The 25,063-nt window shown below is 43.6% G+C and overlaps 1 protein-coding gene and 1 long non-coding RNA gene across 21 annotated transcripts in view; one reads left to right on the forward strand and one right to left on the reverse strand.

The window, feature by feature from the left end:
- The first annotated feature begins 10,083 nt into the window (after positions 1 to 10,083).
- Positions 10,084 to 25,063, forward strand: part of DTNA (dystrobrevin alpha) — a 179,431-nt gene continuing 164,451 nt past the window's right edge. For 6 of the 20 annotated variants that reach the window (XM_083622905.1, XM_083622952.1, XM_083622916.1 and 3 more), the window contains exons 1-2: positions 10,084 to 10,849; positions 10,954 to 11,041. In XM_083622905.1, the coding sequence (XP_083479031.1) occupies positions 10,660 to 10,849; positions 10,954 to 11,041 (278 nt within the window). In that variant the 5' untranslated portion in view covers positions 10,084 to 10,659. The remainder of the gene's footprint in view (positions 10,850 to 10,953; positions 11,042 to 25,063) is intronic. The other 14 variants (XM_083622938.1, XM_083622953.1, XM_083622954.1 and 11 more) reach the window with 5 other exon arrangements.
- The window catches only part of LOC310766682, a 67,581-nt gene continuing 56,518 nt past the window's right edge, over positions 14,001 to 25,063 (reverse strand). The window contains exon 4 of the long non-coding RNA XR_014550354.1: positions 14,001 to 14,704. This is a non-coding gene — a long non-coding RNA (uncharacterized lncRNA). The remainder of the gene's footprint in view (positions 14,705 to 25,063) is intronic.

The raw sequence follows: 25,063 nt of genomic DNA on the forward strand, positions 1-25,063 counted from the left end.
GTAAATAAAGTTTTTTCCTGAGTTCCAAAGTGCTTGCTCTAGGATTCTTCATTGAAAGGTACTGACTCTCCTGCCTTCTTCAACCGCTGCACGAAATTCTCTGCTGAGATAAGATTTATGGCGTTGGAAGCGCACTGGACGTTTACTTAACATTAAACTAATTAAAGTTTAATGGACAGAATTTGTTCAATTTTTTTCCTTCAAAATACAGTCCGGCCCACCACATGGTCCGAGGGACGGTGAACTAGGCCACAGCTGAAAAAGCTTGCTGACACCTGCCATTGACCATGCTATCCTTCTGGAGTGGCTGTCTGAGTCAGGGGTGCGTGGCACTGCTTTGCAGTGCTTCCAGTCCTATTTGGATGGTTGTTTCCAGAGTCCTGGTTGTACCCAGAAATGGAGCAGAAGCCAGTGCAGCTGTTTAAACTCCTGTGAGATACGACCCCAACATTCAGTCCTGTTGGCAGCCTATTAGTTACGTTTTTGAGGACTAACTGCAGTTTCTGACAGTTATTGAGTATCAGTTTATTAGCAGTGGGCATGGTGGGGCAGAGGCAGGGCCGTCTTACCCATAGGCACTAGGGGTGCAGGGCACCCAGGTGCCGGGCTCTCAGGGGCGCCAGGCCGAGAGTCCAGGGCCCAAAAGTTGAGTTCGGGGAAGAGCCCGCCCATCGGTTGGAGTGCCATGGTGGTCTCTTCTGCTGTGGGCGGCTCTGCGCCGCGAGTTTAGGGGCAACCGAGCCAGCGAGACACTGAGGCCACCGGCTGGCTCCGCCCTCCTGCATGCCTGGCACTTGGCAACCTGGGGGGGGGGCTCCAGGTGGATCCTTGCACCCTGGCACCGCATATGCTTAAGACAGCCCTGGGCAGAGGTGTGGAGCTGCCCTCCCACCACTGGTTTACCTAGACAGCGCTGGGAAACACTAAAACATTGTTGGAGCCAGTGTGTTCACACCAGTCTTCCCTGCCTCGACCGAGCCCTGTCCAGGTAAGCTGCAGCAACATTGGGGGTAGGAGGGCAATTCCACAGCTCTACCCCACCACAATAGCCCCTACTGATTGCCACCTGGTGAGGTTGCCAAAGGGGAAATAACAGTATAAGCTTGGAAGATGTACTGGTGAGGCAAAATCGCTCTGAAGACGCCTGAGGGAAATGGAAACAAACCTGTTAAAAGAAGGAGCAAGTAAATTGCTAAGAAGTACAATGGCTAGGGGCTTCAAAGAAACCATAGAGCTGTGGCCCAATATGCAACCTACAGATTTGCAGGGGTTCAAGACACTCAAAGCATTAGGGAAAAAATACTCGGCATAACCATGATTTGAGCCATTAAAAACAGCTTCTTTTGATTAAAGAACATGGGATGGGGGAGGAGGTATTCAGCCATAAATGAATGTTCATAACTGTATATAAATCAGTAGGCTTCTATCATGTGACTATTCATTAGGCTGTGCTGTACCAGCAGTGAAGCACTACATTAACTAGTTGAACACATTCATTCAGGTAATAACATGGGATTGCACTTCCCAGCATAATTTGTTGTTATGAGCTGCAGCTGTATCTTATCCTTTCCTTGCTATTTTTACCCATTGTTCCAATGTAATTGTCCACAAAACTTTAACCCATCTGCTTGTTCCCTCTGCTGTAAGACATCAATTCTGCTTAGCCTCCTGGGCACATCTATCTATTTCTGTCCCTATCCTCTCAAGATAAAGATAAATACATCATATAATGCCTCACACACACACTGCAGCTGTCTCTTGATTGTGAAGGTTTCTGAACATGTGCTTCTGCTGTTCAGACTGCTCTAATATGATTTGGAAGCAGTTCCACAGAGGAAATACATCTTCTGTTTCAGTAACGGTGTATTATGTGCCCATACATTTTGCAAACATACCCAATAAGAAAAATAAGGAACTCTCTCTTGGAACACACACTGTGACCTAATCATTTTGTGCAAAGTTGCTGTTGGGTTATACTGTCCTGATGCTTGAGCAGTCTTTTCGTTACATTTGTCTGACTCTTAGCCCTTTGTAATTGACTCATTGCTTCCCAGTAAGCAACTAGATTCCAGTACAGAGCAGCGATACATAGATGTGATGGACATTTTTGATATAACCAGGGGGTGTTGTGATTTCCAGCTACCATCTTTAGTCATGGGGTGCAATTGATTTACTTTGGTTTGATATCTTGAGCATGATACTCGCAACTTCCCTTGGGTAGTAGAGATATGAGATGGAGAAATCAACAACAGCTGGCTCCTTAGTGAGGTGGACTGGCCCATTCAAAGCTTCACCTTAAACCATAATCAAGATTTCCCTTCAAGCAAAATGCCACAGAAAGTCATTCACTTGTGGTGTGTTACTTTAAGCACAGATGGGACTCAAATATACACCTGGGTGTATAGTGGAAAGCTCCACACATACCAAAAAGGACAGGCTTTTGTTATGGTGGTAAGTGCTTACCACAGACACCTGATTTTAAGTTGCTCAAGGAGCCAGAATTAACTCACTGCCAGTTCACATATAGTACAGTTTCTTAAACATGATACACCTTTTCCCTACCGATAGCCATGCTCAAGATGATGATGGTGATGATGAAAAATTCTATGTCACTTCTTCCAAGGATCAGAAGGCGGTTTACAATATATAAACACAAAAATATAGAACATGGTAACAAACAAAAACGACACCACCACCACCCAAGTTTAAAATGTCAGATTGTTTAATTATCCAAAGGCCTGGGAGAAAAGGAATGTTTTTGCCTGGAGCCTAAACATATGCAATGAAGGTGCCAAGATGAAAACAATCTATGCACATGTTCAAGTTCAAAGTATTCCAGGCAGTAATGGATGGTGTGATGGGTCGCCAGTCTCACCTGACCTCCACTTGGTCATACTGCTGCTGCTGCTTACTGGAAAACAAAGGGTACGGGGCAAGGCAGTCATAAGGTTGGCATGGCTCAAATACACCAACCATGCCAAGCCAGTGCTGTGTGTTTGCATCCCACTAACATCACTGCTTCCCACCTCACCCTCTGACTTCTGCTATAACAGAATGTTATGCTCTCCTGTGTGCCTCCAAAAAACTCAGTTCAGAGGGATTGGGAGAACCCCCAGAAAAGCACATGGATGGGGGGGGGATTATTCTACCTGACATTCTGGTTGAGCCATTGCCCACAGCACTATTTTGAATGCCTCCCAACTCTATAAAATAAAATACTACCTCTTCGTATAGTTCTGAAACTACAAGGAGGGAGAGAGGGAGATTTCATGAAGCCAGGAAGATGGCAACGGAAATTAATGGGATGGAACAGGATTCTGTTTGATGGGATAAGGGAAAGTGGAAACTTCAGGAGGCATTAAGCCAGGGACCACACAAAATGAGGCTGGGCTGCATATGGTTTTCCATGTTACAGGTTACCCACCTTGGATGTAGTGTGTCATTGCTGCTACCAAATAATGTTACATCTTTATCAGTTGCTAACTGTAGTAGATGCTAATTGTAGCTTTCACCTGATCCCTTGAGAGCCAAGTCACTGCTGCTTACCAGGAAGAAAAGGGTGAAGGGGTCAGCATGGTGCGAATGGTAGATGGGCTCTGCTGGTACTTTTGCACTGCACCAACCTGACGCCTTGTCCCGTCTCTTCCCAGTAAGCAGCAATGACTCAACTGTCAGGAGATTAGCCATTCATTACCAGTTACTGACACACACCATTTGCAGCTGATAAAGATAGTGACAAAGCAAGCCTGTCATGTGGATTTAGTGGTGTCCAGTTTGCAAGAATTTTGCCAAAATTACTCCTGGTTATTATGCCATTCTTTAACCACCTCTTCTGAAAAAGTGACTCAGGCGATAAGACTTCCTTAATCTTTGTCGCTGCTTCTCCTTTGTCTTCCTAGTTCAAGCACTTGAAGCCTGTAAAGAGAGAAGGATGTTTCTGTCAGGCAACATCTGATTTGTCAAGATCATTTTAACACACACTTTCAAATGTTCGCTCTCTCATACATCCAGAGTTGCATGTTTGGTATTTATCTTCCATATAATCTGTGGCACTTATGAAGCCCTGGTGTGTTAGATTGTGTCGTGTCATCAAAGGCATCCCATTCATTTCAGTGACAAGATGGATCTGAAATCGGTGACAAATCGGGAGAGTATCGAGAGGGGGGAGCTATTAAACTGCTGGAGACTGAATGTGACGCTTTCCTTTAAATGAATTCTTTAAAAGAAATGCAGCCAAGCCTTGTCTCCCCGTGCCCATCACATTTTGAAGTTTGTCACTAAAGCATTATGAACAGTGGCAGAGCCATGGTCTCAAATCCCACTTCACTCAGTCATAGGTTGCATACACACCAATCCATCTGTACGCAGCTCACTAGATAGTTTGGGGCAAGTGACTGCCTTGAGCAAATAGCGCCTGTTGAATTTGTTTGTCATGAAGCTATTGAAGGCAAAAGTACCACCCAGCCTCCCTCCTTTCTTCTGCTGCAGTACCACAGCAGTAAAGATACTGCAATGTACACTTTTGGGCTTTTATGATGCATAGATTGATGCATGAAACAATTAACTTAAGAGAGAATGGAATTTTACATCCCCCTCTCCCCCCCCCCCGTCTTCATCATCATAATAGTGCTCCATATGATTATAGCAAGAATCCTTTCAAAAGGAATCCTTTGCTGGCATAGGTGGCTTGATTGAAATTAATGGAATTGTATAGGTTTACGGTCCTTGAGCATCTCACCTCTCAATTGCCAATATTCTTTACCAATCAATGCTTGCCTGGAGCATCAAACAAGTTATGAGAGCAAACATTTCCAAAATTAAATGGGAAATAGTAGGGACTGGTGGGTTTGCTGTCTTTCTTCCTTAGTCTGTTACAGGCAGAAATAAAACAACTGCAGTTTCCCACCTTGTCCATACTTGCGAAAGCTACACTTGTTAAATGTGTGCCTATCATGCATCTTTTAAAGTTTCTGCCAGGAAAAAATTGGCTACCATATCTCTGAGATCGTCCTTTAAAATACACAGTGCTCCTTACCAAGCATACAAATACATGCTGTAGGTCAGATCAGCATATTTCCAATAATATCTGGCGATGCATTTAAAGGTTAAAAAGCCAATAGAAGTATTCCTAAGAAATGCAATTGGGGCCTGGAGGGAGATGTGTTCATCAGGAATATTTCTGACCACCATCCCTTCCCAGGAGGTTCAGCTTTCATTTTTAAAATTAAAGGAGGGTATGCAGCTAAGTCACACTCAGGAATAGAACTGTTGATGTCAGTGGACTTAAACCATGACTAACAAGCCTCAGTCAGTAAAGCTGTATACACACCATACATTTGAAGTACATTTCCCCACCCCAAGAATCCTGAGAACCGTAGCTTGTTAAATGTGCTGAGAATTATAGCTCTGCAGGGAAGCTACCGTCCACAGGATCCTTGGGGGAGTGCTTTAAATATATGGTATGTATGTAGCCTAACTATGGTTTAGTTGGTTACTATGCTATGGTTGGAGACATAAGAGGAAACATGAAGGGAGCATTAAATCCTATTTCTCTATATGAAGCAGTACAATTAAGTAGTTTTGAACATATTAGGTTACCCCTATTTATGTTGTGTGTTTTGCAATGATTTCCCAACCCCTGAGATCTTCCCCTCACCACAACTCTTTTGGCTATGGGCCTGGAAATGAGCTAGTCTCTCCCCCCCCCCCCCCGCCCCAATCAGATAAGTAACACTGACAATAAAATGAAAGGAATCTGTTGGTCTAAGCTGGCATTGCTTAACCTGATCACTGTTGGCTCCGCTTTCCCTCCTAATGTGAGTCAGAGCTCACCAGAACCTGGCTCAAATTAATTGTGGTTACGGTACTTAGTCTTTTAGGTGGGAGGCAGGTGGCGCTGTGGGTTAAACCACAGAGCCTAGGGCTTGCTGATCAGAAGGTCGGCGGTTCGAATCCCCATGACGGTGTGAGCTCCCATTGCTTGGTCCCTGCTCCTGCCAACCTAGCAGTTCGAAAGCATGTCAAAGTGCAAGTAGATAAATACTGTAGGTACCACTCCAGCGTTTCCATGCGTTGCTCTGGTTTGCCAGAAGCAGCTTAGTCATGCTGGCTACATGACCTGGAAGCTGTACGCCGGCTCCCTCAGCCAGTAAAGCAAGATGAGCACCACAACCCCAGAGTCGTCCGTGACTGGACCTAACGGTCAGGGGTCCCTTTACCTTTACCTAGTCTTTTAGACACAGAGGAACTATACCAGAAAGAAATGGATGTCTTGTATACCCCAGGTAGTGTGGTTGCTGACCTTGAGCCAGACATCCTGGAGAGTGAAGTCAAATGGGCCTTAGAAAGCACTGCTAATAACAAGGCCAGTGGAAGTGATGATATTCCAGCTGAACTATTTAAAATATTAAAAGATGGTGCTGTTAAGGTGCTACACTCAATATGCCAGCAAATTTGGAAAACTCAGCAGTGGCCAGAGGATTGGAGAAGATCAGTCTACATCCCAATCCCCAAGAAGGGCAGTGTCAAAGAATGCTCTAACTACCGTACAATTGCACTCATTTCACACGCTAGCAAGGATATGCTTAAAATTCTACAAGGCAGGCTTAAGCAGTATGTGGACCGAGAACTCCCAGAAGTGCAAGCTGGATTTCGAAGGGGCAGAGGAACCAGAGACCAAATTGCAAACATGCGCTGGATTATGGAGAAAGCTAGAGAGTTCCAGAAAGACATCTACTTCTGCTTCATTGACTATGCAAAAGCCTTTGACTGTGTCGACCACAGCAAACTATGGCAAGTTCTTAAAGAAATGGGAGTGCCTGATCACCTCATCTGTCTCCTGAGAAATCTCTATGTGGGACAAGAAGCTACAGTTAGAACTGGATATGGAACAACTGATTGGTTCAAAATTGGGAAAGGAGTACGGCAAGGCTGTATATTGTCTCCCTGCTTATTTAACTTATATGCAGAATTCATCATGCGAAAGGCTGGGCTGGATGAATCCCAAGCCGGAATTAAGATCGCCGGAAGAAATATCAACAACCTCAGCTATGCAGATGACACAACCTTCATGGCAGAAAGTGAAGAAGAATTAAAGAACCTTTTAATGAGGGTGAAAGAGGAGAGCGCAAAATATGGTCTGAAGCTCAACATCAAAAAAACGAAGATCATGGCCACTGGGCCCATCACCTCCTGGCATACAGAAGGGGAAGAAATGGAGGCAGTGAGAGATTTTACTTTCTTGGGCTCCATGATCACTGCAGATGGTGACAGCAGTCACGAAATTAAAAGACGCCTGCTCCTTGGGAGAAAGGTGATGGCAAACCTTGACGGCATCTTAAAAAGCAGAGACATCACCTTGCCAACAAAGGTCCGTATAGTTAAAGCCATGGTTTTCCCAGTAGTGATGTATGGAAGTGAGAGCTGGACCATAAAGAAGGCTGATTGCCGAAGAATTGATGCTTTTGAATTATGGTGCTGGAGGAGACTCTTGAGAGTCCCATGGACTGCAAGAAGATCAAACGCATCCATTCTTAAGGAAATCAGCCCTGAGTGGTCACTGGAAGGACAGATCGTGAAGCTGAGGCTCCAATACTTTGGCCACCTCATGAGAAGAGAAGACTCCCTAGAAAAGACCCTGATGTTGGGAAAGATGGAGGGCACAAGGAGGACAACAGAGGACGAGATGGTTGGACAGTGTTCTCGAAGCCGCAAACATGAGTCTGACCAAACTGCGGGAGGCAGTGGAAGACAGGAGTGCCTGGCATGCTCTGGTCCATGGGGTCACGAAGAGTCGGACACGACTAAACAACAGTCTTTTAGGCAAAAGACTACAGCTTGGTGGGAGAGCTTTTCATGCAGAAAGCTCCAGGTTCAATCCCTGGCATTACCAGGTAGGGCTGGGAGTGGCTCCTTACCTGAAACCCTGGAGAGGCACTGCCAGCCATTGCAGACAGTACTGAGCGAGCTAGACCAGTAGTCTCACTTGGTAGAAGGCAGCTTCCTATGTTCCTGTTTTCAATGCCATAGCAGTTGTGAAACAGGCAGCTTGTGAGATGGGGACTTGACTCGGAAAGAATTCCAATCTAGTTTCAGGATTTAAAAAAGGAAACACATTGACCAACATCACCCATGGCAACCTCATAGACATGAGTTGCATTACCTCCCCTTTCTCCCTCCACCAGCAATGACTTGATTTCATCATTTTCTGAGACATTTGTGAACTGTATGTAACAGAGGAGGGAGTGGATTTGCACCCACTGACCACTTGCAACAACTAGGTGTTGATCCAAATCATATATTTTTGTTGAATGTATTCAGGCCTTTATATCAGTACATGAATATCAGAAACAGAAAAAGTGGGTGCAGCCCAATGGCATTGATCATCCACACTTCTAAATTGTCTGAGTAGGGCTTAACAAGTTTCATTTTGGGATAATTTCAGATGGACATTTAAGCTACAAAGCTCTGCAAAGTTGCACTGTGTTTGTGTGTGTAACACGGTACCTGGTCCTCCTTACCACACATCTAAATGTTCAGAAGAATGTTTTCAGTAGTCTCTGGCAGGACAAGTTTCTAATAATTTCTGGCAATCTATTTAAATGTAAGTCCACTGAAATACAGCCAGCTTTTTACAGCTGTGTTACTTGTAATGATAAAAGCACACCCTTTGGATGAGTAATTGAATACATGCTGGGCTACCATGCATACAACAAATATGGACTTTGGCACAGTAAACATCAAAGCTTCACTGAGCTTATGGGGCTAGGTATATTGGGCTATTAGTTCTCCAAATAGCCTTCACCACTCATTTTTTTAAAAATTGAGCTTAAGGAGGACAATAGAAAGGGCATACAGGTGGGAGGTAAAATGTGAAAAATACTAAATAAAAGCACATATGCACAAGTGTTTCCATTATTGTGATTGTTGTCATCTTTATTACACTGCACCATTAATGTAAGTTATAATGTAAAATTCAACACACAGAACTGGGAAACAAGAGGCAGATTCACACTGACAGGTTGAATGACTGACAATAGAAATGCAACATCTGGTTTAGTGTCCCTTATGGAAATAGCCGAACCATCGAAGACGGCAGTCATTTATTTCCCTCATGTGTGAGTAGAAAACATAAATTGGCTACAAAGTAACATTTTCTGTTCTGCATTACCAACCCTCAGCAAACAAATCACAAAATGGGTCCCCCCCCCATGTGTGGCTTGAACTCTGCTGTGAAATTGGTCAGAGAGCAGCAATGAGACTCAAACACATTTCATTTCATGTGTGAAAAAAATGCCTAAAGGTTACCAGAGTGTATATTGTCTTCCAGTCCATCACGCCTCTGTGGATGCAGTAAAATACAGAAATGGCAATTGAAGGTGTTTTTCTTTAATTTTCATTCAATTCTTTTTCGTTCACCAACATGGTTCATTTCAAACCATGACGTCTTCTCAGAGGAGAGAAATGGGTTAACTGGCTTTTGTGAATGGCGGCCAGTGGTGATCGAGGAGGGGGAGAGAAAAGCACACCCACTCCTCAATACTGTATTAACATCTCGACATGGAGGCAGAGTTTTGCCCGAACAAGACAAAACACTGAGGGCGAGTCGGCAAACAAAAGAGCCCAATGCGACCACGGATCCGTCGGAGATGAATGGGCAAAGCGGTGCGTTGGGCACCCAACCAACCGGGGCGCTTTCCTGTGTCTGCACGTCGGAAACCCATTCATCTCCCCCGCCCCCCGATCCCAGCGGAGAGTCGGAAGCCCAGGGAACAAAGCCCCCGTCTCCCTCCGAGGACTCTTCCCGCGGAAAAAACGTGACATCATCGCGCACAGGACAATTCACCCCAATGCCAGGCAGGGAGTCCGAGTTTCGCCTTATAAAAGAGAGCGGCGTGCATTGAGGGATGGGTTGCTGGACTGGCTTCCGACGGGCAGCCCTGGCTCCATGAGTGTCCTGTTCGCGGCCAATGCGCCCCCCCCCCGGGCCGGATTTAAGAGAATAAATCTGACGTCACCCGGTCCGAACATTCTCTTCTCTATTATGACGCGCCCGCTCCTTCCCTCGCAGCCCCACCTCCCTTCCTCCCCGCCGTCTGATCTCCCTTCGATCAGCCCTTCGATCAGCCGCCTCCTTTCCTCGCCGATCTGCTTTGCCTCCTGCTCCGCTGCGCAGCCCAGCCCCAGGGCTGTCCTCATCCAACCTTTCCTCCCTTCCGTGCCGCCCATTCAAACCAGCCCTCCAGGCTCTTATCTCCTACACCCCAGATTTGTCCCTTGCCGCCCACGCCTCTCACGAATCTACCCGGGAGGGCGGGGTGGGGGTGGGCTCCCCGACGTCCCATTGGCTTCCTCCCTCGTCCTTACGCATCCCCTCAAACTCTCAGGCGGCCCAGCACTCCCCCTCCCCTCCCGTCGGCGAAGCCTCCCTCCTCCCCCTGCTCCGCTCCTCCTCGGCTTTTGCAATACGTCATCCTTTTGCTCAGCCGCCCTCCCCCCCCCCCCCCCGCCTGCTCCCTTCTGCCGCCCAGTTCCTTCTCCTCCTCCCACCGCATCGCTAGGATGCTTTTTGGGCAAAGTGAATGGAACCCCCCGCGAAACTCAGGGCAAAGGGCTAGGTGAGGGCAGCGGCTTCACGGAGGCTTCACTTCCTCGCTGGGCATGCGCACAGGCTTGGCACATGCTCATTCCGGCCGCACGAGGGGCTCTGGGCATGTGCAGAAGCGAAATGGGTACATTCTGAAGCAGGGCAGTTTCAGCTATGACACCTGCAGCATGTGCCAGGAGCTGCAGCAGCAGCAGCAACAGCAGCAGCAGCCTGTGCGCGGTGCATCTTTCTCTCTCCAGAGCGGTAAGCGGCAGCAGCAAGCAGTTCCGTCTCTGTGCGCCCCTCCTGCTTTGCACTGGGTTTCAGTGGGTGCATGGTGACCTTACAGAGTGTGCATTACCTCACAGGTAAATATCAGTTGATCCTCTGTGACAGCAGCAACAGCAAGAGCAGCAGGAGCAGGAGAAGCCAGCAACCCACAGAGCTTTTCTGGAGGTAGCAATTCATTCATTCCTTCACTCATCTGGTCCCTTATCTTATCCCTCCCCCTCGCCCCGCTTTTTATCCCTTTACTCCATTCACCAGTCAAAGGCTTTGCTAAGGATGCTGGAGTCTCCATTATGGATGGCTCTTTGCACCGCAAAGAGTGGGTAACTGGGGGGTGGGGAGAGATGAATATTTCTCATCAAAAATCAGCAGCAAGCTTGGCAATGCACTGCAGTGTCAGTTCAAATGGCTTAGGAGGAATAACTTGGGGAGTGGGCAAGGGAGGGTGAGTCAGCCTGTTGCCAATTTGGAGATGCCGAGCTTTATCTCCTGGAGAGTGTGTGTGTGTGTGTGTGTGTGAGAGAGAGAGAGAGAGAGAGATGGAGAGAATCTGAGAACTAGCTGCATTAGATGCCTGGTTGTTGATTCCTCTTTCCTATGTTGTATGAGAGAGCTAAGCCAGAGTTTGTCCTCTGCCAGAGAAAAATAGTGGGGTCAAACCCTTTAGGGGTAAATGAAAAAGGAGAGATTGGAGTGTTGATAACTTGGGATGAGAAGGTCTGGCTACGCTTTTTGACAACATCAGGGGACCTTGTTGGCATCATGCATTTCATTCCAAGGCTTGCCAAGATACGCGTTGGATGTGCAGAGAGGGGGGTCTGTGTGTGCGGTGAGGAACTCAGGCAGTTTATATGTACAGGCCTATGATGACATCATCTCTTTGACTTTTGCTACACTTCAGTCTTTTGGAGGCTGGCTCTTTTCTTATTATTTGCGAGCCTATAGGAACAGTTCAGACGGTATTCCCGACTAAGGTTTTATACCTACGGTGTGTTTCATTTTATGAGTTTGATACAATTGTATTGCACTCCAGCTCAGATTTATATAAACCCAGTGTGTGCAGTCATGAGCCTGTGAATTGTAACATTGTGATTGTATTGTTTTTGGCTATCATACCTGTGGCAGTATTTACTAGCTCTGCGACCTGATTTTAACACAAATTATTCAATAGTGGTGATGCGGTGGGAAGTCCCAGCTTCCCTTATATAAAATAACCCGTGTAAAGAACGGTTTATCTTTGACAATGCCTTATTTCTATTTATATCTTTTGCTCACTTACCTGCGCATTCACAAACTTCAGCCTCTTGTAATGGATATTCTAGCTACTGCATGGTGGGGGTTTTTCCCCCAGAAATAGTACACTTTCTCCCCCAGTACTAGTTTAATATTCTTCAAAAATATGGTTAAAGGCACTATGATCTGATGCACTTCATAAATATGTATTGGAACAGAACCAGTTAACTAGTGTTCATGGCATTTTATGCACTACTTAAAGAGCCTTGTGGGAATAAATGTCACCAGATAAATTCCAAAGCCCTTCGGTGGCCAAGGAAGTTTTGCAAGATTTGTGAAAATAATACTGGAGGTTGATGTGATCTTGATAGGAAGTCCAACTTCCTGGCTCAGAGCTTTAAAAAGCATTGGTCCTTCTTTATCATTGCATTTTTATTGTACTTGACAACCCTCAAAATAAATTTACAATCCCATATATATATGCACAACTCTATGCAGTACAAGCCTATCTATGTTTACTCAGAAGTAAGTCCCACAGTACTTAGTAAAGCTTATTGCCTAGTAAGTATGTTTAGAACTGCAGCCCTGAGCTTTTAACCCTTTCATTTTTCAGCAATCTAACATTAGGTATTGTAAATTTAAACCAAATTCTGGACATATCACATTATTTACAGTAATAGACAAACCCAGTAGAGATATCAATTGCACTTGTGAAACATAGCATGCTGCTTTTTAGTGTAACAGGGATAGAAATATGCGAATAATTTTGGAACAGTACATATTTTAGCTTGCTGCAGAAAAGAAAATAGAGTCTGAGGTGTTTCAGAGGCTCTCTGTGTAATCCTAAACATGTCCACTCAGATGTAAATTCCATTGAGTCCCAGGCAAGTGTGTTTTGGATTGCAGTCTTAGCACATGTAACAGGAACTAAACCCCATTAAACTCAGTGGGACTTAATTATCATTTTACTTCTGAATAAACATGTATAGGAATGCACAGAAGTTTGTTTATTTATTGTTTTAAGAGCTTTCAAAGAAAAGAACATACTTCATTATATGCCTACAAAAGTTTATGCTGCACAAATTAGTTATACTCAATGGTCAAAGGTGACTTCAACTAAAAATCACTGTTTTGCAAAGTTTTTGCTTCAGAAGTCTATTGATTGGTTCAAACCCTTTTTGCCACAGGTATTGATGACATTCCCGCAACAAATTGTGCCATATTGACTTAAGTATCCAGTATTCATATTAGAGCTGAGAAAGCTAACCTTTTGACTCAGCAGCATAACATTGTTTGGCCTCTTTCAAATTTATTTGGTGTTTATGTACATTACAGTTTAACAATATGCACAATTAGGTACAATCTAACAACAATTCCACCTATCAATATCTCTTCTGACCGTGGAAGCCCACTGCAAATTCCCAACATGTAGTCAATATTCATAGTAAATGCTCTAAAAAACTCGTGAATTCATTACATTTAAATACAGTTTCTTTATTCTGTTTTGTGGTTCATTTTTATTAATAAGTTGTAAATGAATCCATCACTTTTTATGAATAGAAGAATGTAAGAAAAAAATGAACGGAAAATAGCAATTGTGTTACATCTAGTCAAACAAGTGTAACGTTGGCTAAAGTGTTGTTTGTGAGTAGGATGACTAGGTGCAATTCAGGATAGTTTTTATTGAAGAACTAACTGCAGCAAGAACAGTTTTACTTACTCCTATGTTAACACGGCATGGCAAGTTTTAATTCCTGAATCTCCAAGATTGTTTTACAGGTACAGGAACTATACATTTTATTACATCTTGTTACCTTTGTTGAACTTGCGTACTATTTACCTTTTTGAAGTACCTATTTCTTGCAACAAATGAACACATGATATATAGGCACCTTGTTAAATCTGACTTATTTTGTAAACTGTGTCTGGTCTTAGAGTTGTGACTTACTGTCTAAAGATCCTTCCAAATGTTGGGTTTTTCACCAAGTATAGTAAAAGCCCAGGAACTTGAAGTATCTCAAAGGATATATCTATACTCTAGTTTTAAAGGTCATTATTCATCCTTCTCCCTAAATCTTGAAAATCTATTGTTGGGACAAGATTTGGGCAGGGATTTGACAGAGATTTTTGGCACCTTCATTAAATTACAGTTCGCAGGATTTTTCTGAGGAAGTCTTTATAGTTAAATGGAAGTACTAGTGATATGTTAGAGATACAGAGAAGCTTGCAGAAGATTGTTATTTTAGCGTACAGATTTGGTACCATTACAGAAGCCAGTTTGTTTGTTTTTTTGCCAACTTCTCAGTGTGCTGGCCAGATTCTCATAGCCAATTTGTGATCATAGCAGAGATCAGTAGGAGGGTCACCAGCATCCCTGTATGGCTTGTGGTTTATTAGGTCTGTTGATTTAATGCACCTGTCTTAAAGTGCCCAGAGCTTGAGATGTCCAATGATGGGAGAAGCTGCACCTGTTGAGTTGTGTTGTGAGAGGCATCTATTAAAGGCAGAGAACCAAAACGGTGGCAACCTTATTTTGTCCTGTTCGTCCATCAGATGTTACTTTCGTGAGTAGGTATTTTGTAGATATGGGTGTGGAAACTACAAAATAAATCCATAATAAAACCGTTGAATAAATCAGTTAAAAGCAAAGCAACAGTCAAAGCACATTTCCAGTATTGTGGACATTTACAATTGTACTGAATTCTGTATTGAAACAGAGGCTTAATAGAGGACTTAAATAATTTATAAGAAATATGTTTTTTCTCCTACTTCAGTAATTAAAATTAGGATGATTTATTCATCACTTATTCTAGTGTACTTCAAGCACATTTAACAGGGCTTCAGCAAAGTATATAATCAACAGCATGATTCTAGGCATGTCTACTCAGAAGTAAGTTCCACAGAGTTCTATGCACCTTACTTCTAAGCAGTGTTATTTTTCTAGAAAAAGAGGTGCCGAAACTCATAAATGCCTCTCTTGTTCTCTTAAAATGGCAATGGTGCCCACATGAGACGTGCCAGAACTGAGTTCTGGTGAGTTCAGTCTGGAAAAAGGCCTCCTTCTAGGTAAGTACAGTGGTACCTTCGTTCTGGAGGTCCGTTCTTAACCTGGAACTGTTCTTAACCTGAGGCTAATGGGGCCTCCCGTTGCCGCCGCCGCCACTGCGCAATTTCTGTTCTCATCTTGAAGCAAAGGTACTATTTCTGGGTTAGCAGAGTCTGTAACCTGAAGCGTCTGTAACCTGAAGCATCTGTAACCTGAAGTACCACTGTATGTATAGGACTGTAGCCTTACTGACCTTTATAAGGTGTCTGTTGTTAGTAGTATTAATTTTTATCCTGGCTTTCTTCAGGTGTATTCACAGTACTAAAATCAACAAAATCACATAACAACTACAGCTACAACCCAAAGTTAATAACACAAAAAGCAGACTGAAACGAAAAAGTAGAAGCAAAGCAGTTAATGACAGTTCTGAGACTATTCTATTAAATGGTTCCAGCATTCAAAATAATGAACACAGTTTTTATTATTACTGATTTCAGTAACATTTCACATGTTGCTGGATCAGTGCCCTTCTTTCCAGGACCCTGGCTTAATCTGAAGTGACACATTCCTGAGAGACAACTTTGGGCTTGTCACTCAGTCAGCAGTCAACGGGAAGCTGTATTCAGTCCTGCATATTTATTTGTGTGTGATACCTATGTTTGCAAAGACACAATTTATTGTCTTCCCTTTCTGTATTTATATGAGTACATTCACTACATCTCAGGTGTGCAAATCCATATTTAAAGTTTGGTGTAAGTTTGTGGTGTTTGCTCTTCTGTGGAGCGAAAAAGGAAATTAGAGGCGGCTTCTCATAAAGGTAGAGGTCTTCACAAAGACAAATAAGCCTGCCTTTAAAATGCATCATATTTGAAAGCTGTGCCATTTATCTTCTCCTGCTTTGTTTCTTCTTGTGAATGAGCAAAGTTACAACTTTAGAGCTGACTTTTCTGGAACAGCTTCTTGTTTCAGCTGATTAAACTCTGCGCTCGTAATTTTGTGGTGTAAGCATAGCTTGCACACTCTTTATTAACAATCAGCTGCTTTAACTTCACTGCCAAGCATAGCATGGTAAATCCTAATAACTATGTTTGGAATGCCTGCGCTTTTTATTAATTATGTAGGTTCCCACCCACTCAGCATAACTGCAAAGTATATGCATTTGTGGGATTTTGCATAGCAATTACTTGTGACATGAGACTTAACCACTCATTATAGCAGGCTCAGGACTAACTGTGCAGGGTGCAGCATGAGGGCCGTGGCTTTATCCGTTAGCAGAGAATCATGGCCCTGAGTCACCAGTTCCATGATTGGAGTCTTCTCAACATAATACAGTCATACCTCATGTTATGTTTGCTTCATGTTAGGTTTTTTCAGGTTGCGTCCCATGGCGACCCAGAAGTACCAGAAAGGGTTACTTCCGGGTTTTGCTGCTCGCACATGCACACAAGCACCAAATCGCACCCCACAGATACGGCGCTTCAGGTTGCGGGCTTTTCATGTTGTGAACGGGCCTCCGGAACGGATCCTGTTCGCAACCAGAGGTGCCACTGTACTGGTGTGCATTTGAGGATTGATTCAGGACCTTTGTATCTAAGTGGATCAATTACACCTTTCACAATAATCCCAGAGAATCCAGACCATTATTGATCAGTGAGAATTTTGGTGATGGAAACTAATGAAATGAGGTAATCTGCACAAACAACAGATAGCCATTGAGAAGACTAGTGGAGGAAGGGCATATTGCTAATCTTACCGTATATTTAAGCTCCAAATATAAACACCCATCAGGAACCTCAGCTACATAACTCCAGCAATTGGTGCTGCAAGCACAAGGCACCCTACACAGGTAAGCAAGGGAGGAAAGGACCACCATGGTTGAGGAGTCCTTATTCAGAGCATCACTCCTGCCAATCCTAATCCCAACCCTTTACATATCTTCCAATCCTTGCTGTGATACATCAAAACCATGTGTTGGCTAAAGAACTGAGACTCAATAGGCTGAAGCAGTATTGAGCACACAGAGGCAGAATAGACCATAATTGTTGTATAGCATAGAATCATAGAGTTGGAAGGGACTCTTGGGATCAACTATTCTAACCTCCTGCAGTTCAGGAATATGCAATTATCCCATCGAATCTGTAACCTTGGCATTACCAGACCATGCTCTAACTAACTCAGCTATCCAGGCATGTACAGTAGTACCTCGGGTTACAGACCTTCAGGTTACAAACTCTGCTAACCCAGAAATAGTACCTCGGGTTAAGAACTTTGCTTCAGGATGAGAACAGAAATCGCGCAGTGGCGGCGGCTGCAATGGGAGGCCCCATTAGCTAAAGTGTTACCTCAGGTTAAGAACAGTTTCAGGTTAAGAACCGACCTCCAGAACGAATTAAGTTCTTAACCCGAGGTACCACTGTACTGTGCAGAAAGTGATCGGAGTTGACAATGAACTTCAGAATGTAGATAAGCTCCTATTCTGCATTGGTGGCGGCAATGGAGAGCACACCGTAGCTCTTTAGTGGGAAGGGCTATAGCTCAGTGGTGGTGCACATATTTTGAATGCAGAAGGTCCCAGGTTCAATCTGCAGCATCTCCAGAAAGGGCTGAGCGCCTGTCTGAAATCTTGGAGACCTGCTGCCTGTCCGTGCAGGCAACAATGAGCTAGATGGGTCAATGGCCTTCTTCAGTCTAAGGCAGTTTCCTGTGTTTCTAAAGTCACTTGTGGATGAACACCCAACACTTCACTCCAGTGGCTCATACTGTTGGACAAACACTCATGAATCTGTTTTTTGTTGCAGAATTAGAGCCAGGGCAGGGTACAGGTCATACAAGTCACAAAAGGTCACACAGGGTACAGGTCCTCTACATTTTTTGCCAAAAGTTGAACCTTGCCTTTAGAAGATTCATTATGGTGTAAACCATGGGGTTGATAGTAGGCATGTCTGCCTTCACCTTTTGCTTCATGTTCTCTCTAAATTGTTGTATGGAGTAGTTACTTTACACTACCGCAAGCACAGGCTGGAATGTGGATAACAGGGCTGCCACAGCTTTTATTGCCCCTGTTCCTTTGTCTTGATGAACAACCCAAGGCAAAGGAATAATGCCCATGAACATTTTCCTGGCATGGAGATAATTGAAGGAAAAATGTTTCCCAACTACATTTGTGTGTGTTGGGTAGTTAAAGGTCCAGTGAAAAGATGGAGCACCTGTGGCCCTCCAGATATTGATGGACTACAGCTCCCATGATCTCTAACCATTGGCCACACTGGGTGAGAGTGATGGGAGCTGGAGTCCAACTACATGTGAAGGACCACCGGTTCCTCATCTCTGGCATAGTAGCACAAGCAGGGCAAATGGTAGCAGCCTTAGTGGAAAATCCTTCTTCAGAGCATTCAGTTGGACTGTGTGACTGATTTGTTCCAACCCTCTGCTTCCATGTGCCTGTCCTGGGCCGTGGGATATGGCACCCATGTCTTACCTCTTTCACCATGACTCCTAGCACTTTGCCTGCTGTTTTATTGCTTCTCTCTCTTGCCTTGCCGCACATTGTTAGCATGATAACCTCAACCACTAAGCAGCTGTAATATTCTATAGTCTTGCATTGGTTCTATTTATGAAATAATGAATGTAGGGCCTCATATATAGCTCCTAACAGTACAGTACATGGGAAAGAAGTCCCAAAATTATCAAAGGCAATCTCACACTACAGCTCATGTGAGATTAACTTATGCACAGCCACTTGCTAATAATGTTACACCCCCACTGTAGTAACTGTTCTCCATAACCACATAAGGGAAAGTAAATGCTGGCTTGCCACTTTTTATTGACCCTCCTTGTATCTTAACAGCTGTTGAACACAGACATTTAATAAGTGAATATTTTCTCGTTACTTATTTGCATGCTGGGAAAAGTTTCACTTCCTTAATTTTTGCATGTCAGGTTCCTGGTTATATGGCCATGTGGGTAAACCAGTAGGGCTGGTTCAATTCCAGTTGGTGGGGCTAGCCCCAATACATTTTGCAACCCGAAGCAAAGGACAAGGTGATGCTCCCATTCCACATACAGAAGTTCATTAGACTGGCAGTTGAATGTTACTTCAACACTGGTCGTGAAATAGTGACCCCCATGGAACCTGAGGACAACAGGTTGCTTTAGGAGGTGCAGAACAGGCTGTGTGGCTCAGTCTTCCAATAGAGGGGAGTGCTGCACCCCAGTATCTTCCACCTGAGGCATTTGACTCACTCTGCCCAATGGTGGGGCTGGCCCTTAGGTCATTCCTCAATAGTCATTCAGAAGTAAGGGATATTACCACACATCTGTGAACATCAACATCCAAATGGCAGCCATAGTTGTGGAGATTGAACTACATTTTTCTGCTGGCCGGTCTCTCCCTCAAGACCTCTAGCTAGCACCAAGTCTGATATTGAACTTCCTTTCTGCCTCTCTGATGAAGTCCCATGTCACAGTTTGAGCACTGGTTGACTTCTGGAGGAATCTGAGCAAGGAATAGTCCCCTTGTTTGTCTTCCTTTCTTCATATAACTATTTAAACATAACCCAAGAGCTGACAGAAGACCTTTGCCTCCACCCCAGAATCATCCAGTAGACTTTTGAACAAATGTTTATTATTTTTACATAGCTGCCACTCCTTATTAGTAGGTGAGTGTATAATTTTACTGTCAGTCCAGTGAAACCCACTCCTAGAGTATCGCCTAAGGCTATCTAAGTACCAGTGTGGAACTGAAAGATAATCTCAGAGCATGCAGGATGATGAAGAAGTTGGGAGCTGGAGGGAAATCCATAGCAAGATTCGGGGATCTTTATTTTTATATTTTGCTTGGTATTGCCTTGGGCTTAGAGTTCTTCTCTTACAAGGTTTAAAAACAAATCTGAAGTGAACAAATACATTGAATCTCTTGATGCCAACAAATTTTGGCTTAGTTTTGTATAATATAGTAACAGCAATTAAAATGTGATGTGACAGCAGTTTCTAGGAAATGATTTTTAACTGAGGAGTTGCATAATGGGGGTGCTGCTGACATGATGAGAATTAACCTATGGAAGAAAACATTTTAGCATTTAACGTTTTAGTAAGAAAACATTACTCAGGGATTTAAAGTGTCTACAGGCAAATCTGATCCTTACCGTACAACTTTAGGGCATATAAGTCCACATTCATTTGAGTGTAAGCAGCATTCCCACAGAGCTGTGGATGAATTAGGTGTTTTCATATGCACTGCTAAACCAGAGGTCAGGGGTGCTGGAAGAGCAACAGCAGGGATCATTCTATTGACAGTCAGCTAACCAAGGGGCGGGATTGCCTAGCAATCTGTCAGATCAGCATGAGCCTTGTTGAGGTAAATCGAGCTCAGATTGACAGTGCTGGTCTGAAGGAGTTTTCGCTGTATGTATGGCTGTAATTCTACCTGATCTCGCTACAAAGCCTGAACTAAGAAAGAAAAAACATTTTTGTTTATTTCTCCTCATGTAGTTTGCTCAGTAAATTATCAGTTTCTTTTCTCTCTGGACACTGAGTTCTTTATGTGAGTCTGCTAACCAGGGAAGGTATGATAAGAGATGCCAAGCAACAATAGAGGAATCACAAAGGCTGCCTCTTTTATTAACACTGATGCTAAATCTACACCAAGGAGATACCCGGTACATGTAACACCACTTTGGGCCTACACAGCAATACCTCCAAGTCATGAAGAGGCAGCTGCACTTGTCTTAACTGTCAAGTTAAAAGTTGCCATGGCTGAAGACTGCCAGATTATCACATCTTCCAACGTGAAAGACTTGTGGGGAAAATACACTCTGCATGGGCTTAGAGACACTCATCTTTATTTCAACTTCATATGTTCTGGTTCTGAACCATGGTTCAAATCAAGCTCTGCATACCTGTCTCTCATTAGCGTATTGTGTAGACTATATCCTAACATGAAGAAATTTAGGAATTTTAAAATGTGAATTGTTCACTGCAATGAAAAATATTAAGTTGCAATTGGGGGCAAATAAATAAATTATCTTTGTTGGAGCAACGGAATTATCTAAAAAGCCAGAAACTCACCAACAGCAAATCTATCTTCCCTTGGTGTTATGTGGGGTTTTTTCTTCCCTGTTCTGATGCTCAAGAGAATTATGTTAATGTAACTGGTGGAATGCCAAAGTGAAAAACTTTTAGTCCTATCAAGCTGTAACAAGGAAGAACTGACAGGCATCATTTGAGATCTATCCTGTGGAAAAGATCGCTCTGTCTCACCTTACACCAGGGGTGGGGAATACTTTTGGCCCAGTACTCCAGATCTCCTCACCCCATGGGCTAAATATGGGAGGTAGGCACATTCCCCACATATGGCAACTGCTGAGCACCCTTTCCACCCAAATACGACACTACTGTCCCCAGTTAGCATCCTCAGTTAGTCATAAGGTTTTGTTTTGCTTGTTTCTGCTGCTTGCTTTGTCAGGTAAATATTTTCCATTGTGGACCCTGTTTAGGGAAGCTTTTAATGTTTGATGTATTTTAATATTCTTTTGGAAGCCGCCCAGAGTGGCTGGGGAAGCCCAGCCAGATGGGTGGGGAATAAATAATAAATTATTATTATTATTATTATTATTATTATTATTATTATTATTATTAAATGAACTATGTCTTCTCGTAGACCGATGTACATTTCTCCATCTTTCTTTTCCTTTGAAATATTCCTTGTGTGTGTCAGTGTATGATCATGTGATGCAGAACAAGATGGTGAGATGGATGTTGGCTGCCTGTCAAAGTCCATCATGTTTTGGCAGTTACGCTTCAGTAAAAAGGCTCAACCAACTTGTTCCTGGGCAGACTGCCATCCAAACAGAAGGACATAAATGGAGACAGCCAACAGGCCACATATGCATGTCATGTTAGGCATGTACGTCTGCATATTAATAATCTAGAGAGCTTTCATTTAAAGTAAAGAAGGGCTGCGCTCTGAACTGAGAGATTGACCTTTTAAAAAATAAGATCCAAGCTAGGTTTTGAATTATGAATATGCACTGCCATGAAATGGATGCTATTCTTTTTGGGTTTTGTTATGCACATCTGGGGTAGTAAAAAGTATAAGGAAGCTTTGCATCCCATTAACTCTTGATGCAACAGTGAGACATCAATTTGAAAAATGCTATTCGTTTAAATATATGTTCTGTGTCTTACCATCGTTAAATTTTTGAGGCTGATCAAAAACCTTGAATCCCATTACTCATGTCATGTGATCAGACACCTGGTTTTTAATTAACTACAGAATGAATGATTGCAGAAAGTTGTACAAAAATGGGATGCCATTTCTCCATAAAGCTGTAAAGGCTGCTTCTATATTCTTTTATCGCCCCCCCCCCATATGTCCTGCAGCTGGAATGCCTGTTTGTCAGCCATCAGCAAAGTACTAAGGTTCCAAGGCATAAAAAGGTAAAAGGTAAAGGACCCCTGGACGGTTAAGTCCAGCCAAAGGCAACTATGGGTTGCGGTGCTTATCTCGCTTCCAGGCTGAGGGAGCCGGCATTTGTCCACAGCTTTCCGAGTCATGTGGCCAGCATGACTAAACCATTTCTGGCATAACAGAACACTGTGACGGAAACCAGAATGCACAGAAACGCCATTTACCTCCTCCCCCCGCGGTACCTATTTATCTGCTTGCACTGGTGTGCTTTCGAACTGCTAGTTTGGTAGGAGCTGGGACAGAGCAACGGGAGCTCACCCCATCACAAGGATTCGAATTGCCGACCTCCTGATCGGCAAGCCCAAGATGCTCAGTGGTTTAGACCACAGCACCACCCGCTCCAAGGTATACAGTATATGTGAAGCGCCCCAGTACCTTTTTATTTAAGCCAGTTTGGAAGAAGCGGTTTGGAGCAGGGTTATTTCATATTTAACACAATAATTTGACTCAGTATCTCTATGCCAGCATTGGGCTGCAGGAAGAGCACATGAGAGCTGAAGTGTGTATTATATTAGAACATTGGCCCCACTGCTCTGTCCATTATTAGACCACTTAAAATGGTCAATCTTGAAGTGGAATAAATTTCAGGCCAATTTATTTGGAAACTTGTCCAGTGTGGAGGGTGGCCTGTAATGGGGATGTAGGCAAGCAGCAGGCAAGATGGTCAGTCAAGCAGGTATGCTAGCTTGTAGGCTGGGAGGGAAGCAGGTAAATAGGCAGCAACAGCTGGGCCGAGACTGGAAAACCACAGCAATGACAACAGTCTGGCTGTTGCCCAGGCCTAACCTAGAAGTATAATTCCTTGTTTGCCTGGGAGTGCGGATGGGACCAAGCTTAGATTAGGAGAAAAGTAATTATTCCTAGAGAACAAAAAGGGAGGCTTCAGGTGATTTGTGGCAGAGCTGGGAATAGCATAGAGTTGCAGACCAGATAGCCCCTGGTTGAAATCTCATTTCTGCCATGAAATCACAGAGTGCCTTTTGGCAAGTCACTCTCCCCCAGTAACTACATCTGTAACATGGGGATAACAATACTGATCCACATTGCAGGATTGTTGTAACAAGATCACGATGTGACATTCTTTGAATACTCAGAGGTGATATATAAATGCTAAGTATTATAATAAGGCATGGAGCCACTACAGAATTCAGTACAATTAAAAAGGTAAAGGACCCCTGACAGTTAAGTCCAGTTACGAACTCCTCTGGGGTTGCAGCGCTCATCTCGCTTTACTGGCTGAGGGAGGCAACGTTTGTCTGCAGACAGTTTTTCCCGGTTGTGTGGCCAGCATGACTAAGCTGCTTCTGGCAAAACCAGAGCAGCGCACGGAAACGCCATTTACCTTCCCGCTGGAGCGGTACCTATTAATCTACTTGCGCTTTGACATGCTTTCAAAGTGCTAGGTTGGCAGCAGCTGGGACCAAACAACAGGAGCTCACCCCATCGTGAGGAATCGAACCACTGACCTTCTGATTGGCAAGCCCAAGGCTCAGTGGTTTACACCACAGCACCACCCACATCCTACACAGGCGTCAGTACGATTACCAGCCTTCAGTTTAGATGGCTATGAAGGGCCAGCAATGCTACCTTGATATCTAGTAGCTGTCTGTTGTCAAACCATGAAGAAAAGTATTCATTTCAATGGGCTTCCGTACAGTTTCCACCTCTGCCTTCCCAAATAAAACTCTTGCTATTATAAATATCGTTATTCTTACTTACAATATTTTTAAATCTGTCCATAACCATTTGGGTGGTAAGCAGAAGAAGAAATTAAAACCATAAAATATGCAATGCAACAGCATGAACATAAAATCAGAAACCACCAAGCCCCAACCAGACAGCCTATCCAGAAATACATTGTAGTCAGTGGTATAAAATATCACTAAGAGGTCAAAGAAGATTAACAAATTGAACTCCCTCATCCCACTCTCAGCAAATGTGACAAAGGCAGTTTTCTTTCCAAGTAGTAGTCTGAAGCCCAGTTGAAATGGATTTTGACAGTGACAGCCGAGATAGCCTGGTGTTGACTAGTGACCATCTACTCAAATGCACAGTCGAGGAAGATGTTAGCATCCATCTGACCTATAGCTGTTTACTTCTGGATACAGCTTAGACTTCGACAGTAACCGTCTAATTACTGTGTCTTTTAAGGATTTTAGTGCCACTTCTTTTTCAAGAAGGAATTAGTTTTGTGAAGATGTAGCCAGGAAACGCTGAGGCTGTTGTACAGAATTTGCATCAATTAGTTCTAAATACAAAAATATTATTGCAAATATCACTCTTTATCTGTTTCGGCATACTGCTACATGTTTGCTCCAGTTGTAAAGAGTGTTCTTCTAATTTCTGCTGTGCTGTGAACATCGTGTTATGATTGCTGTTTGCATTTGCATTTAAACAAATTTGATTTAAGATGAGGGCGGGTGGGATGATCTTTCCTTGCTCT

This window comes from Podarcis filfolensis (assembly GCF_964270895.1).
Source record: "Podarcis filfolensis genome assembly, chromosome: 7".
In the NCBI taxonomy this organism is placed as follows: Eukaryota; Metazoa; Chordata; class Lepidosauria; order Squamata; family Lacertidae; genus Podarcis; species Podarcis filfolensis.